The following is a 17,819-nucleotide window of genomic DNA, read 5'->3' on the forward strand; positions in this document are numbered from 1 at the left end:
AACGCCGCCTGTCCTGTGCAGCCGCTGGGCTGCCTCTGCTGTTGTCTGTGGCATCATTCTTATCAGCTTAGCCAAGCATTTAGAAATAGCAATTTTTTTATCAAGCTTCTCAATGCCCCTTCCCTTTTTACCTTCTAATTTCCAAGCAAGTTCGCTGATAGTGCTCCCAGTGCCCGCATATGTGGGGTTTTAAAGTACGTGACATTTCCTATTTAAATGAAATCTCTTTTCAGGTATTTTTTTTCCTGGATCTGCCGTATGCGATCATGCATGAAGGCAGACTGTTGTGCTTTCAGGCTGGCTTTGCTGTGTGGAACCCCTGCTGGTTACAGGCTTGTAGGCTTACACAAGGCACAGCTTGTTTCTCTGTGTTGCTGCAGAGTGAACTGCATACTGTCCTCTAAAACAGGTGTGCGTCATCTGCTGGAGGAGCAGGTGACATTTAAGACGCAGGAGTTATAAAAAATGGTGAATTGCATCTCAAGCTGATTTGCAGACAAGTATTAATGGGAGAATGTGGTTTATTTTTGTCTTCAATGTGTTTGCTTTGTAGGTTTTACTTCATCGGCTTGCAAACTTTCAACGAGTGTGGAGTTTGCCTCCAAATGAAAATACAGGGAAAGAAGTGACTGCTCTTGCTTGGAGACCAGATGGCAAAAGTAATGTCAAGTGTGTGGGGTGATACGGTGCAATAAAAATCCCACTGGAAATCAGTTGAAGTTGTGATGATACCTCTTGCCTGTGAAGGAAGTTTTCAAGGAAACTTTGAAGAGAAGGGTGGCTTTATTTTACATAGGTTTGTTCAAAGTAATAGAGATTTACCCTGTTGAAAGCAATTGCAAGAACGATTTACAAGGTGAATTTATGTCCAAAGTACCTCTTTTCAAGGTACAGCAAAACTTCCGCTTCCTAACTAAGCAGAGTATTTTTACATGAATGACAAAATTTATGATGCGAGGAGAGACAGGCTGTCTGATCAGGGTTGACTGAAGAGCTTAGCTTATTTAGCATAAGCTGAACTTTAGAGGCTTAAAATTGCTCTACTAATACACTAGAGAAGAAAAAAAAAAGCTTTTTTCTTATCAACAGAAATATGGAAATGAGTAGCTTAATAAACTTAAAATGGAAAGTAGTAAATTTTTTGATTCATTAGAGGTGGGAGAATGGGAACAATCTTCTTCCATGACGTGTGGGTAAAACATATAGTTTTATGATGGAGTCAGAGGAGTTTAAGAAAGTTCTTCTTAAGCTGGTTACCTGTGATGACAAGGAAGTAAGCATCAAAAGTTTGCTTGCCGTATGCTTTTATGGATTAATAAAGTTAAGAAGAAAGTGATGCAAAAGTTGCTCTACAAGTCTTAAATTGTATTTTGTTATAATAAAACCTAGACCTTCCTGGCAGACAGTCTTTATTCATAGTTTTGGCATCTGCTTTTCTCAGGACTGTTGCTAGGACTGTTAGGAACACGTTCAGTTCAACATGTAGATAAATAGTTGTGGGATCATGCCTTTGACTTATATTCATCACCTAAATTATGATAGGAATTCAAACCTTTATTTTAATGAGGAGATTTCAAATTAGAATTTGGAAGGACTATGAATAGAGAAAGAGAAAATTCTGTCCAGTAGCTGGCTTTGAAGACACATTATTTTCTAGTTCAGTACAAAGTTTTACACATTGGTTATTTATATGTTTTACTCATAGATTTTACTATCTTTCTCTAGTTTTGGCTTTTGGCCTTACTGATACCAAGAGGATAATTCTGTGTGATGTAGAAAAGCCTGAAAGCTTGCACTCCTTTTCTGTGGACTTGTCTGTTACATACATGCATTGGATGGAAGTAACTGAGGAAAGCAGGTGAGTCCAAAAAACTCTAGAAGTAAATTATGGGCTATGTAGTGCCACCTTACTAATAATTTATATTTAGTTTGTTACAAGCAGTCATATAAAATAATATCATGTTACGTAGCTTTTTTTACCACTTGGCTAAAATTTTCCTTTTTATTAGAATAGACACTTTTCATATGCTTATTTTTAGTGCTGATATCTTAGTCTTGTGGTACGTTAGGTTATATGCAAAAAATTCAGTATGATCTTAAGTGCTCACCTCTTTAGAGCTGTTTAACCTAGTGTTAGCTTGTACAGCCTTTCTTATGATCCAGTTTACTTCAATACCAATTAATTTATTAAACTAATTATAATAATGTTATTATGTTAATCTGTTTTGTTAGTCAAAATAAGTATTATATTTAAATATTTCTTCACTTGTGCTTTCAAGAGCTTTTCTTGGTGATTACATCTTTCACAATGTACCTTTGGTATTACATCCAACCCTACTGGCAATTCTGTTGTGGGTGTACTTGCTTCAGGAAGTCAGATTGCCCCTAGTGACCACGAGCTCTGTGGCATTAGACAATTCTCAGCAGCACTTGTGATCTGGAGGACATCATGGTCCCTGTTTCTATGGTCTTATAAAAACCTCTGATATGCACCTTATTACAGTGCAAGACAATAATTGAATAAAAGATTTATTTGAAAAAGGGATGGGGTGCAAGCCTGACTTGGGGATTTCCCCCACCGCCTCCAGGAAACGACAACCTTAAAATAGCAAGAAAATAACTACATCTTTATTCACTCTAGCTTTCTTCTCCTGATAGGGAATCTCATCCTTCTGGCATGTCTAAAGTGTGGTATTAAGTGTTGCGCTTTAGTTTTCCTCTTATTGTTATGTGTCTTTAGAATGAAGGTTTTTTGAGGTGTAGATAGGTTGTACTGCGGGGTTGTACTGGGTTTAAACAGAAAGCCTCAGAAACCTGCATTACAGGTCATGAGGGATTTGGTGGCAAGCTACTGAGACAGCAGATACGAACTTTATATTCTCCTTTGCTGGAAATAAAAAAAAAATTAACGGACTTGTTTTGTTAATTTGACAAGTTATTAAAGGCCCAATAAGGGATTGCTTTCTGATAATTGTAACTCTCTATCATACATGATGTGTTGAGTGTATGCTATAACTTTGAATTTAGAAATAAGTTCTCTTCCCCTCCGTCTTTACAACTTGAGTGGTAAAGACAGTCTTTCTTTTTCAGTGTTCTCACTTCCTTTTACAGTGCTGAGGATGTATCAAATCTCCTTTTGCCTAAATTACCCGCCCTACCAAAAAAGTAAGCCATTATACTGGTAAGCTTTAGAAGATAAAATTTGTCATTTGTTGTCATTGTTTTAGTTATTTATCTTTAATACTCTACAGAAGCTTTGGTTTAGATATCTGCTCATTGTTATTGAGAATAATGATTTTGTTTTCAGTTACAGTACCACTGCAAAAATTTTCAGGTAAGAAGTAGTCATATCTCTCCATTTTTTGTTTTATTTTGGTTTCTGGTGTTAAGACAAGGTCCATAAACTCCAATCATATGTGTTGTGTTTTCAGTGAAGAAAAGTCAGATGAGATTATGAAGCTTCTGGGTGATGTAAGGTAAATTCCATATGTGGGTTGTTGTGGGGCTGGTTTTTTGGTGGTTTTTCGGGGGTTTTTTAAGCTGTAAAATAATGGATAAGTGGGTTTACTTTTAAGCTGTTAATAATCTGTTTTTAAGGGTCCTGGAGGAAGGATATGGAATGTCTCTTTTTTTTCACATACAAAGATAAAGTTCAAAGAATATATTTTTTTAAAAAGTTGTCACCAGTTTACAGCTTTTCTCCTCAATTTAGAGGGATTATAAGACACTTTGTCAGCAACTGCTGTTGGTGCTGTATCTTCTTTTCCTTAGAAGAAGATTTCTTGGGAGGTATTTGAAGGCTACGTTGTACGTGTTACTTAAGGTGGTCTTGGAGACGTTTGTGAGTGCTTGTTACAGACAGGGAATTTCTGTGGGTTTGCGTGAGTGTGACTAAGCTTAAAACTAGCTCTGAAGTCAGCTGTATTATGGTTACTTTAAAATAAACATCTCATATTAGGAAACACATGGGGAGCAGCTGGAGGAAGTGTAGTTTAGGAGACTGAGACTGGCTTTGTGGAGTGCTTGTGGTGCATCTTTGAGGAGGGCACTTAACCTCTGTGCCTTGTTTTTCGATTTGCGTTCTCTGTTCCTTACAGTCTCACACTGAGAATCATTTGGATCATCAGTTTGGATCTCTGTCTGTCACCACTTACTCCTTTTTAAGACTTGATATCTCTTCTTACAATAAGATTTCCTTGCTAGAAAGAGAGATGTGGTGGCTGTTGGTGGTGTAGAAACTTTCTGGATTCTGTGCTGCTTCATCCATTCAATTAATAAAACTAAAAGTTTTTCAGATACTATTTTATTAAGGTCTGTTTTGTTTTTAACAGAAACATTCTCCTCTCATTTAGGTGTGTAACAGGCAGAAGTTGCAGTTAATTTTCTCTTATAAATAAGGGGATCTGTGAAACATTCTCAGTTTTTATGTTGTAGAGCATTACTTTGCACTGTAATGTAAGCAGATGTGCATAGTTGAAGATGTACAGGTGTATGACAGCAATAGACAACCTCCCTGTCCAAAAGTTTAATGTTATAAATGTAGACAAAAAGGGAGGGGTCAGAGAGAAGCTTTTTCCTAAATCGTTGTAGCGAGTTGGTTTTAGTAAGTGAGCAAAACACAGGCCTGTCTGTCCCAGACCCTATTCTTTGAAATGGGTTTCTCTTTCTGATGCAGTTGTCACTTGTGGCAGTTCTTTGCTGCTGTACAATTTCAAATGTTTATTGCCTTTGAGGTTTCGCTGAGGAGTGCCACTAGGTGACTGCAACAAACTTATTCTGCATGTAGTTGGGATAAACTCAGGGGAATGTAGAAGTAACTTTGTAAGAATGATCTGCATCCTACATTGGTAGGTGGGCTGTTGCTAGAAACTTACTTTTTCTTCTAGATGGTATAAAGTTAGTGAAGAAGGGCTTCTGTGTCTAAATTGTGTTATTTCTTCCCTTTTCTCTCAGTTAATATAGTAATTGATACTCTTTCTGTAAATGTTAGAGGCAGATCTTATCAATGAAATCCAAGTTAATACTTTCTTGTTTTTACATTTCTTGGATTGTAGACAGTAGCAGTGTTTCTTTTTGTTCAGTGATTCTTTAGAGGATCTTTAGTAAAGGGACAGAATTTAAGTATTAAGAATTGTATTTTTATGCATTAGAATTTGTCTCAGTATGCTCTTCAACACATATTCTGTTTTTATAGGCTTAATGCTCTTGTCCTTGGTGGCAGCTCAGGATTTATTGAGATTTATGCTTATGGAATGTTCAAGATTGCCACAGTAGCTGGGGTATGTTCCAATCCTTTCCATGTTTTCTCTTCACAATATACCAAATTACAGCTGAATTGAATGAAAAAATACATATGTATGCTTACACATAAGTGGAACTGGGTTGTTAAAGTTTAAAGAAAGAAATAGTTATTTCTCTTAATTGAGTTGTGTGGTTATTGCTAGGAAGATGTTCTAACTCTGGCGATTTTAACATCTTGTTTCAAATGAAAGAAGTTCAACACTAATCCACAGTGAAAAGAGTGCTTTTATCCTGAACAGTAGCTGAAAATTCCACTTTGTTTTTACATGTCATTGACCACAACCTTCTTTGTATGCGAATGTGTTAGAGCAGTAAATACATCGTAGAAGAAATGCAATGTTTCATTAACTTTTAAACTGGAATCCTTCAGGTGGCAGGTTCTTGCCGTGGACTGTGTTTGTCTAGTGATTTGAAATCACTATCAGTTATTACAGAGATACAAGACTCTTCGGACAGAGAAGCAGAGATAACTTATTTTCAGGCAAGTAAAGTAATTTTGAAATGGTCTTTAGAAGTAAAACTGCTTTTTAATTTAGTTTCTGGTAGCTTTATTGCTTTCCCATTATTTGCAGAAAGAAACACAAACTAGTATTTCCGGCCTTTCTGAAATTCACCTCAATTTAGCTTTTGGATTTATCATGTAAACATGCAGTTTCACTGATGAGATGGATAATGATATTGATCTGAGGCATTCTTTTAAAATATAACTTTAAATATAACATTCATTTGTTCAATTACTGTTACTGTTATTCAGATTTTCTTCATTCTGCATACAAAGGTATAGGAGCAATGCTGTTGATTATCTAGTCTATTCAGAATGGTCATCCTATTACAGGTAAACCTCCAAAATGAGGAACTTTATCAGGAGGTTTTTATAGAAGTGTTAAAAATATTTATTGCCCCTTTGAATTAAATGTATTTCCCTCTTAAAATCAATTTTAAAGAAATGAGACATGACAGTTTCTCTATGTGTCGTCCAAATCTATCTTTTCATTTCCATAATCTCAAATTTCTTAAAAGACAATCTGTCACAACTGTTGCTTGTTTCATTTGTTATAGCTGGACACTAGTCTATTATCAAGTTACTTACCTGAGGTAACTCGAATGGCCCGGAAGTTTACTCACATTTCAACTCTGTTACAGGTACAGTTGTTATGACATCCTTTTAACATCACAGTTCTTACAGGCTTCAATATTCTTAATGCAAGTAAAAGAAATGCTTTCTAGTAGGAAGCTTAAGTTGGTTTTAAGTAAATGTAGAGCTCTAACTTGGAATTTGGTAATAAATTTTATCTAATATCTACAGTTTATCTTCCCTTTGTATTGTAACATGCAGTTCTTGCATGTGTTTCGAGGGGGGGAAAAGGGAATAATGCTAATGTCTGTATCTGTATTACAGTACATAAAGTTGTCATTGACGTGCATGTGTGAAGCGTGGGAAGAAATATTGATGCAGATGGACTCACAACTAACAAAGTTTGTACAGGTACTGTAGTGTTAACCTTTTTTTGGGAAAACATCCTTTGCAGTTAACATACTGCGTATCTTAATGTTGTTTAAGCATCGTGCCTCCAGATAAGAATATCTAAGTTCATAGGCAACCTGGAAGCTATTGTGTGTCAAATGCTCTCGTGCTGAAGATATCAGAGTACAATCATGTGCAATTGTATTGTGATACTTCTTTGTTTTATTTATTCTAAGTTATTCAAAAGCGATAGTTTTCAGCTAGCATAGCTGCTGTCTGTTTAAGGTTCATAGCTGCTTTCTATTTAAGGTTGTGCTTTTTGTGCTTTAGTCATTGATAACTTAAATACTGTAAATGTTGAGTAACAGCCCACCAGCACTTACAGCTTAGTTCAGTAGAGTGTGTATAAGAGCCATGATTAAGATGCTCTTGGATTTGCTTAAATTTTGTGCTCACTGACCATGGCTAGAAGTTAATGGAATCAAATAATGTATTTATTTTTTTTTTAAATAGATTCCTGGTGATGGCAAACAGCTTAGAATTTTTACTGGGCAATACGATGGAAAATAACTTAAAATACTAGAAAATTTACAGTGATCAGTAGTATGATTTCAGCATTCAGGGATATGGATGGGTTTTCTGATATACTTTAATTGAAGTGTTTGACATTATTTGGTAGCCCAGATTTAATCTCTTCACCAAAATATATTCCGATCATTTTGACTGACAGGAAAAGAATACAACCACTTCTGTGCAGGACGAGTTTATGCAGCTGTTGTTATGGGGCAAAGCAAGGTAGTTACTATTGTTTTATCTGAGTATGCATTTGCATTTAATATTCAAATACAAAATGAGCACATATTTGGTTCTTTCTCCCACCCCCTTTAGTCTGGAACTTCAGGCATTACTAATGAACCAACTGACAGTAAAGGTATATTAATATTTTTTTACATATTAAAATAATTAGTTTCAATACCTTTTAATTGGTGTTCTGTTAAGATAGCAGTACATTATTATATGTTTATAATTATTTTTTAACAGGGCTTAAAAAAACTCGGTCAGTCCATAGAGTCTTCCTATTCCAGCATACAAAAACTGGTCATAAGTCATTTGCAGAGGTAAGTCACAGACTGTCAGATGCACTGTAGATAAAATGGCATATTATGTGCTTTGCTAGAAGACAGTATGTTCTATTGGTGGTTCTTTGTATGTAGGTGTGCTGATGCGGAGACTGTGATCATGGCAAAGTGTACTACTTTACTTTTGGGTAATGGGGAGCTATTGAAGTATTTTGAACAATCTCCATGACACATCACCTGTATATCACTATCCGGTGTATTTATAGGGTATATGCAAAATATTCACACCAATTTTGTGTGGTAGTTAAAATCATTAGGACAATATTTGCTTTTCTGTGAAGTGATACTTTAACTCTTATACGCGAGACCGCCTTATAAAGGTCTCCACTTTGCACATTGAATGATAAAAATGTAGCAGTGAAGCAGTGAATTTCCAAAGGATGACTAAAAGATTGTATGTCTCTGCTCTGCCTTCCTAGTGGCTCTGAGGCACTGTTATACCACCTGAGTGAATTGAAAGGAATGGCTTTATGGAAACAAAAGTATGAGTCTCTGGGATTAGATGCATCCGGAATTGAAGGTACAGTAGTGTGTGTGCTACTTATGCACTCTGATTTCACTTTTGAAAGCTTAATAATAATGACTAGTTCTTTTTGCAGAGGCTATTACTGCTGTTGGTTCTTTCATCCTGAAAGCAAATGAGCTGCTTCAGTAAGTATAAAGTCTGAAGAATTTAAAAAACACGCCTCTTGAGTGTTTTATCTAAGGGGAAGCATGTGGTTGGGAATAGACAAAGTAGGGAGAGCAAGGCTCCTCTCTTGGGGGTGAGATTTTGTTGTGTCTCACTGCATCTAATAGACTCACAGCCCAAGAACAGTCTTGGAAGGTTGCATTGGTCATTTTTTTTAAAAAATTGATCGTGCTTGCAGGCTTTTACATAGCAAAGATGGGATAAGCCTGGAGCAGCTTGTGAGATTTAGATCCTGTAATTTCTTTTCTTGTTTCTTGCTCAGAGTTATCGACAGTAGTATGAAAAACTTCAAAGCATTTTTTCGATGGCTGTACGTTGGTAAGCTTGATGTCACAGTAAACATCCAGTATCTGTTTTGTATTATAAGCACTGAAATGCTGGCAAGTAATTAAGCTAATCTTAGCTATAACCATCTCCTTATTTCTATCATAGAAAATTTCTAGACATCTAAAAGGTTACAGTTGATGAGGCAAGAATAATACAATATTAAACACGTAGGTCATAAATCTGGTAGTTCTCAATTAAACTTAGTGTGTGTGCAGTGGGTATTGTATATACTTATCCTGTAACGTTACTCCAAACGGTTGTCTGCTTCATAAGCAATTTGCCGGTCTTGAATTGGAGAAATTAAAGGACTCTATTTAGTTTACACCAAATTTGATGTGTAGTCTAACTCTTCTTTACTCTGTCACTCCTGTGGAGACCTAGTTAACTGTAAGGTTATGCACAGATGTAAACAGTCTCTGAATATCCGAATGCACTTAATATCCATCTCCAATTGTAGCTGGGTAGCTGCAGGTGAAACGTTGGAAGGAAGTGCAGAGTGCTGTATTTTAGTCTGCTTGTTTTTAAAAAGTGCTTATAAATAGGCTTATAGTTATTAATTGATCTTTTTAGAACTACTTTGCAAAAAACTAAGTAGTCTTACCAGATACTGTAAAAGCACCAGAAATGCAGCATTAGCACTTACCAGCAGGAATAATTTTAAAAATTGCAGAAAGCAGAACTATCAGAGTTCTCTGTCATAAGGTTAGAATTTTCATTATTTAAGTGTTCACTGTGTTTGCTTGTGTTGAAACTAAACAGAACTGTTTATCTGAGCCTCGCTCATTTAAAATTACTAATGTGCAATGCTCTCTTTAAAACACATTCTGGGCATGACAGTATTCGTGTATTTTACATATATCCATTTCACTTCTCTTAGTATTTACATGAATAAATTATTATGAACCCATTTTATAATAATCTTATCTCAGTCTTGTACAGGGTACAATGCACATGGAAAAGATTAAAGATAAAAATTCTAAAAATTCTCCAAGATTTGTATTGTAACCTAGTGGGGCAAGTGAGGCTTAATTTCAGTCCCAATTGATAATTCTTCATTCCGGACTCTCTTGTTTATGACAAATTAATCTTTCCTATTTTATCAGCAGTGGCTTATTACATAGCCATGGAAAATTAAGAATGTTAGAAAAACATATTAATATTAACGCAGTACAAATGTAATTTTCCCCTCAGCCATGTTGAGGATGTCAGAAGATCATGTGCTTCCAGAGCTAAACAAGGTAATAGTAACATTTTCTAATAAGTGGTGGTATACTCTCTATTCTGCTTGACTTAGAGGGCAAGATTAAAAGTTTATTGTCATTCCAAAACTTAAAGAATAGTGTCTGTGTCATTTCTGTGAGAAAGTTGATTCTTGCAGATTTACACTAATATGTTCTCTCCTATGAATTACTTCTTTTCTTCTCTTTGTTAATACTACTCTTTTTAGTACTCTGTAAGTGAATGTGAGACCTCTGTGTATAGCAGCTCTGTATATGCCCTAAATTAGTAAGTTAACTGGAATGGGGTTTTAACATCTTTACCAATGCCCTGGTAGAGGAGATGGAATACACCTGCATCACACTGGTTGAACTGGTTAATATGCTTGAGGGCTGAGGTGCCTTCCAGAGAGAAATAGGCTGGAGGAATGGACAGATGGGGACCTCCGGAAGTTCAACAAGGACAAATAGAAGGTTCTGTCCTGGGGAAGAATAACCCCCTGCAATTGCACAGCAGGGCCCCAACTGTCTGGGGAGCAGCTCTGCTGATACGGACTCGAGGATGTTGGTGGATGCAAGCTGGGCACGAGCTAGCAGTGTGCCCTGGCAGCAGAGGCAGTCAAGAGTAAGCAGGGCTGTATTAACAGGAGTTACCCTCCTTATTTAAGACTCATCAGATTGTATCTAAATAGTTGCTCCAGTTCAGGGCCCTCCTGTACAAGACAGACGTGAACAAACTGGAGTGAGTTCAGCAGAGGGCTCCCAGGCAGGTTGGGGCACTTGCCCTGTGAGGACAGGCTGAGAGAGCTGTGCTCGTTCAGCCTATAGAACATGTGTGCTGTGCTCATTGAAATGTATTTCTTACCCTTTGCTTTTCTCACAATTTTTTTTCCTTTTAGATGACTCAAAAAGATATCACGTTTGTTGCTGATTTTCTGACTGAACACTTCAATGAGGTAGGTTATATAGTTTTCCAAGTACAGCATCTGACTGTATTTTTGCTGCCAAGAACTGAATCTGAAAAATCTTATAATAAAATAATTCAGTAATATTTTGGTACACTACTTCTCATTAACTTTGGGTTTAAGTAATGGTTTTCTTTGCTTTATTTTTTCAGGCACCAGAACTTTACAATCGTAAAGGAAAATACTTCAATGTGGAGAGAGTTGGCCAGGTAGAGAAGTAGGGAATAAATAGAAAAAGAGTAAATGAGAAAATCATTAGATGGAGAAGCTTTAAAGCTGTGCCCACTTCTCTTCTCTGTCCCTTTTTCGCTGTGTTACACATTCCAGTAGTGGTAAAGGAGAACATTTTTGATTACTTTTCCCCCTATTATTAGGAAAATAAGTGTTTAAAGACATATCTTATAGTTTTACCTTACACATCCTGTATTTTTAGGAAAAGGGTGAAACTCCTTCGCAACTAGTAATAATAATGTAAACTTGAAATGTGTCTGTTATCTTTATGCCATTAATCACTGGATTTCAAAACATTTGGGCTCAAACTTGGTTTAAAAATCAGTTTCTTATGGAAATATCACTATATGATCTTAGACAATAGTTGATTTTTCTTGTTTCTAGAAGGTGTGGAATATTTAAGACTAGGGTATGTTAAATTAAGCAGAAATGGTTAACAGACTTGTGAGGGGTGATGTTGGAGGTGAATTCTAATGTCCTTTATTCTTAAAATGCAGTCTTACAAATGTCTGTTTCTCTTCTAGTACTTGAAAGATGAAGATGATGACCTTGTATCACCACCTAATACAGAGGGAAACCAGTGGTTTAACTTTCTTAAAAATAGTACTCAACTTAAAGGTAACGTGTGCTTTAGTCAAAAGTGAAAGGGAATCAAAGATATGCGTAAAATGTAAGAAATGTAGAAGAGTAATCTGTTTTTTCATGCTTATGAGTTATTTCTCTAGTGTTAGTCATTAGTCTCCATCTGAGAAGAGTAAAATAAAATTACCATTTTCTGGGTATGAGGAGCTTCCTAGCTTTTGTGTACCGGTCTCATAAATGTTGGCTTGAAAGGAATCCCAGGAGATGTCTGTCGTAGGAGATGTTAATTCCAGTTCAAGGAAGTAATATCTATGATTAGGTCATACCTGGGGGATGTGTTCTAACTTGTTCTTTTTGACTGGAGTCTGAGACTATTTTGTTAATTAGTGGTGAAAAAGCAGTAAGAAGTTATAACAAGCTGATGGTGAAAATTATTCTTGTTTAACTTTAGGAACCATAGACTGTAAAATGTCTACAACATAAACTGTCATGTAATAGAATTTGCTATAGCTGTCTTTTGCTGCCTATTTAATTCAGTAAAAAAGGGGGAAATGGTAGCATTTTTGTTTGGAAAAGTATTTAGAAAATTTATTTTTAGACATAGTTTGAAAATACGTTTTGATACTTTAAACACGTAGACTACTTGACTGGTCATTTCTGTTACTACCCAAGATTTGTGATTGTTTGTAGAGATGGTTTGTAAGTGTGTTTATTGGTATTAATTTTGCAAGTATTGAGATGTTTGTCTCACTCTAAGATGGTAAGGTTGATAGAACAAGTAATGCTTCTGTCATTGACACTTCCTACCCTTCTTTGGTGTTTTATACTGCATTTTTAGTTGATGTAATTTTTATTGTTTTTCCAGCTAAACATTGGAAAAGAAACAGGTTTAGTACTTTAATAAGTGTCACTTTAATAACAGTGTAGTATGTTTTTATAGAGATATAAGCATTTTTAAATGAACTTTATCTGTTTACAGAAAGTCCACTTTTGTTTCCCTACTATCCTGAGAAATCACTGCACTTTGTCAAAAGGCAAATGGAAGGGATCATTGATCGGTGTTTACAAAAGCCAGCGGTAAGTTCAATTTATAGAAATGGTAACTTTCTTTTAGGGGTAGCAGTCAACTGAAGATGGTAGCCATGCTTAGTAAGGCTTGAAGTTTTAATCTTTGCCTTAAAGTGCCTACAACTTAGGTGGAAGCATGTAGCCCAGCTTCACCACCACTGGGATGTCTCGAGCCTTTGGCTGGGGAGAGTGTAATGGGGGAATTTTTGTTTCACGTCTTCTGTTTCCACACTATTGTGTTAATTGTGTTAATTAGCTTGGTGTATGTGTTATGTATTAGATAACTGAGTTAGTTGGCAATACATTAGTCTGTATATTATGAAGAAACATGAAACAAGTGTATCAAGTGATGGTAGTGTTTGCATTAGAGGTGTTTATTCCAGCATAAATATTGGTGGATTTTTCTTTCAGATGTACTAGGTTTTTTTCCTGTTTGGGGTTTTTTTTGTTTTAAAAAGGTGTATAATTATGAATATCTGTCTGCATTTTTTGTCCTATTTTCATTATATTTGTTAGGATGTAATTGGAAGGTCAGTGCATCAGGCAGTCTGCATGTCTCTTTACAAAACTTCTCAAAGGTATTTCTTTACATTATTTCTAAAGCTCAGTTGCACAAAATTACAGTAGCATTTTATAAACTGGTTGGATTTTTCCTTTTCAGTGAAGATTCCACACCTCAGTTATTTAAACTACCATTTCTGTAAGTATGCTGCTATTCCTTGTTCTGTCATTTACCAATTATTAAAACACGACCTAAATTTTCATTTCCTCCCCCCCATTACAGGTGGAATGACAAAACATCCAGTATACATTATGTTCTCTTAACCGTATTAGAAAATTCTATTTCTAAAATATACATTTTGAGGAGACATACCGATACTTCCAGGTAAGACAAAAGTGGGGAAAAAGTGGTTTGTGAGCTTTGGCACATGTGCACAGAGACAATTAAAACTTGAATATTTTGCAAAAAGAAGCAGTGAGCAGCATTAATATAAACTTTGTTGGATACTAGAGAAAATGAGGAGGATGTAAGGAGGTGCTGTAGGAAGCTGCAGCAGGAGTTTGTGTTGTATTAGACTCAGAAAATCTAATCACAAGACCCAAGATGGTTTTAGGCTTAGGAAAAAAATTAGGCGCCCTTATCTTTTGAGTTTCCAGTTGAGAGCTGCTGATGACAAAATTACAGCCTTGTGGCGTAGTTTCTATCCTATTTCCTCCCTCATTGATATCTAAACCAGTCTAAATTAATTTTCTGTAGATTTCAATAACAAGTAACTTAATGAAACTGAGACTGGGACAGTTGAGCCAAGAGTTCAGCAAAGAACTGTATCCCACAAGCCAGCTGCAGTTTCCCATTTGACTCCACTAGTAACATTTTGCTGAGAGGCAGTAACCAAAAGGTTCCCATTCACCAATTACATCATGTTGGGACATAGATGTGCATTGTGCTATGCTGAGGCAGGCTTACACCATCTCTTACCACAGTTGCCATTAGAAATTTTGGATTTTCTGTGAATGGAAAATAAATTTGTCACTGAGGTAATGAACACTGTCCTTCTAGGTCTGTCAGTAATGGAATTCTTGCAGTAGAGTTTGGAAACTTCTTGAATAACAGTATAAATGAGAGCTCAGACTCCAGGTTAGTATATTTGATTTTTCTTTCAGAATTGCAGATTGCTAAATTGAAGACCATGTTTTCCAGTGTTTATTTTTCATTAAGTTAGCTTCTCGGGCATTATAGTTTTGCTTTTATCCTGCAAGTTACTACTTCAGATGCTGGACCAGCTTGTAGTCCCTGAGTGAGTCAGGCTGTAAGAAATGTAAGAAATCCTGCATGAAACTGCAGGATTGTTGGAGTCTTATTTTGTACTTCATCTCAAGGTCAAGTAAATTTTAGTTTTCTAGTTGAAAACTAGAGCTTTATCAGACATACAAGACACAAAGTTAGCTGGAAACAGTTCTTGCTTATATCTGTGCTGTTCTTTAAGTAAGATGGACTGAGACTTGATATTCCTGAATGAAGGCATCTTAGAAGGCATGGCAGACTAAGCTCATCCTTTTCATGTAGAAGGGCCAGATGTGATATCCCTCAGTACCTTCAGCTGTGTTTCTGAATTTTCTTTGTTGTTTGCATTTATTGTTTCTTTCTTACACCTGAAATGGGAAAAAATAAGATTGCTAGTAAGTTGTTTGTTTTTTTTCCTTAAGAATATTTTTTCCTGCATGATACAAGAGTCTGCCGTGGTTACGGCTGTCTTTCAGTGTCAGAGCTGCAGGACTGACCTTTTTATAGTTTACAGTAAAGCTCACTGTTAACTACTGAATACCTTTTAACATGAATGCTGTGCAACTTAAAAAATATTTTAGTTCGGTATTCACTTTTATTCCTTGATACTTTCTAAATTATTTTTCTATAGATGCTACAGTTGTTTAGATGCACACTTCTATGACGATGAAACTGTAACTGTAGTCCTGAAGGAGAATGTGGAACAAGAGGGGAAGGAAAGAGTCTTGGCTCAGCTGCCTTTATCTTCAATATACACAGATGAGGACCAAGATGGGGAATTCATCTGGGATTCTACTAAAAGGTACTGAAAAATTGTGAGCAAGTCTGAAAATGCAGAACTGAAAGTCGGATTAAGCAAATATTCTAATTGTGTAGAGTGTGCTTTTTGTGTGTGTGTAAATATTTTAAGGGCAAAAACTTTTTTTGTGCCAGGGAGAGTGAGGTGGGGAGACGGAAGCTTCCTAAACAGTTTGTTTTTGGGACACGCACACACACACACACGGCCAATGTTGTTCAAGCAGTGAATCCAGTCTTTTAGTTGTTGTGCCTCGCTTGCTTTTTCTTTTTTCTCTCTCCCTGCCTCTCTGGTGGATTGCTTGAGATCTATTTTTACCTCAAAATAAAGAGCCATACTGAACTGTAAATAATTTTTATGCCACAAAGAAATTGTGTATTGAAGAATGAAGAGAAAATATTTAAAAGCAAGTTCAAACTAATCCTGGCCACTGTAATAGGCAGGGATTTCCTTCATACAATCTTGATGAGTGGGGATGAACTGGAGTGATGCATCTTTGAAAGGCTGTGGAGGCATCACCTCCAGGACTTTGTTCAGATACTCTTGTTCTTGCAGGGGAGAGGTTTGAAGGAATGCCATCTTCATCCTTCTGCTGTAGCTGCTACTTGTGGGAAGATCAGGCTTTACAACTCTCCTCTCACCTGCTGTAATCTTTTATCTCAGCTGAAACATGCTGTGTCTCCACAGCTGGATTCCCTGCTCTAGAATATCTGTAGCAGAATTGTGATGGTTTCAAATGCTTATCTGTTTGTTGCATATGATATAATAAAACTTAGACATAAAAAACTCGACTGGCTGTGATTTTTCTTAGTACTGGAATTGTTTCTTATGTACCAGTTTTTTGCTTTTCTTCTTGCTATATGCAGGCTGGATGAGCAAAGTGGTGAAATACCTACACGAACTGTCTTCTTGGAGAGTCAGTGGAGAGTGCTGGAGAATATGAAAGCTCAGTATGTTGCTGTAAATGGCATTAGAAAAGTTTCCTGTGTGGTGAGTACAGTATCTGTGAACAAGCCTGTAAACTATTGAAGAAAACATACCATGACTGGAGAGAGTGATAACCTGTTTCTGCTAATTTATTGAGATTTATAAAAACTTTTTTTTTTTAAGAAATAGATAATTCTGTTATTCTCTCATAATCTGTTATCAGTGTGTTGAGATACAGTCATACCTCTCTTGTAACCCAACATGGAAAAACTTTTAACAGAAGATAGTAGATCTACTTGCTTTACTTTTCAGCCTGCCGAGCGATAAAAAAGTTGCTAATTTCCTTGATACCTCCATTTCAAAGATAAAGGCTATTTTCAAAGCTATTGGCTGACTCTTGAAATGGTATTAGTGCTTTTATTTATTGATTTATTAATGGAAACTTCTTAATGTCGCCATAGCTAAGTTCAAATCTCCGTCATGTGAGGGTGTTTGAGATGGATATTGAGGATGATGGGGAAGTTGAGGAAGAAGAGGAAGAAGAAACAACTCAGATTGCAGCTGGGGAACCTGATGAGCTAAATCAGTCTGCAGATAACCAGGACAATGTGGGTGGTGCATCTGCTGAAGAACTGCCTGATGAAACTGAAGAACATGAATCAAGTCTGGATCCTTGACATAGGCTTTTATACTGGTGAAGGGACAAGACTGTAATCTAACTTCAGGCTGCTTAAATGATGTGTCCTGTATCTACTCAAGCAATTGTAGTAGGATGTTGTGTGTCAGAATTCTGTATTGCTTTTCAGCTAACACTGTCAGTGTTCTAGAGTACATTATTTGACCTTTTTTTTTTTTTTTTTTTTTTTTGTCTGGCACATGATGTGGTATGAACTAAGTTTCCTTGAGATCTTTTCCATTTGCAATTTTTTATACGTGAAGAGAAAAAGAAATACCAGCTGCTGTTTTTGTAGTTAGCCTGTTCAGTCTTGAATACTGTTATTAAGATAAAATGAACTTGCATGTGAAAACAGCGAAACTCAGGATGGAATTATTTTCTTCTCAGACTTCATGTTCTAATAATGTGTAGAGAAGCTTCCTGTAGAGATGAAATTTAAGAGTGTGTATGGCCAAGAACAAGCTTTTGCAGATCAGCATAAAACTAGTTAGACAAAAAAATTTAACAATTGTTACTTAAATACATACTTCTAAAACCTCTTTTGATAACATCTGTCCTCAGTAAGACTAATTCAATCTGTGCAGTTCTTCAGTGTTCAGTGCAACATTTGTGTGTGTGTGTGTTTTGTCAAATGTTTGAATGTCTCAG

At 36.2% G+C, this 17,819-nt stretch overlaps 1 protein-coding gene across 1 annotated transcript; it reads left to right on the forward strand.

The window, feature by feature from the left end:
- The first annotated feature begins 557 nt into the window (after nt 1–557).
- ANAPC4 (anaphase promoting complex subunit 4) lies at nt 558–17,298 on the forward strand. Its single transcript, XM_010072498.1, has 27 exons — nt 558–659; nt 1,726–1,858; nt 3,091–3,165; nt 3,308–3,334; nt 3,432–3,476; nt 5,195–5,279; nt 5,672–5,782; nt 6,361–6,444; nt 6,701–6,787; nt 7,497–7,561; nt 7,655–7,697; nt 7,808–7,884; nt 8,325–8,425; nt 8,505–8,556; nt 8,859–8,914; nt 10,115–10,161; nt 11,040–11,096; nt 11,258–11,314; nt 11,861–11,954; nt 12,898–12,995; nt 13,503–13,564; nt 13,648–13,686; nt 13,771–13,872; nt 14,548–14,625; nt 15,404–15,574; nt 16,435–16,558; nt 16,957–17,298. The coding sequence occupies exons 2-27, from the start codon at nt 1,827–1,829 to the stop codon at nt 17,170–17,172; spliced, it is 2,085 nt and encodes a 694-aa protein (XP_010070800.1). The 5' UTR covers nt 558–659; nt 1,726–1,826; the 3' UTR covers nt 17,173–17,298.
- Nucleotides 17,299–17,819: the final 521 nt, after the last annotated feature.

The sequence above is a fragment of the Pterocles gutturalis genome, unplaced genomic scaffold, assembly GCF_000699245.1.
Source record: "Pterocles gutturalis isolate BGI_N339 unplaced genomic scaffold, ASM69924v1 scaffold12297, whole genome shotgun sequence".
NCBI classification, from domain to species: Eukaryota; Metazoa; Chordata; class Aves; order Pterocliformes; family Pteroclidae; genus Pterocles; species Pterocles gutturalis.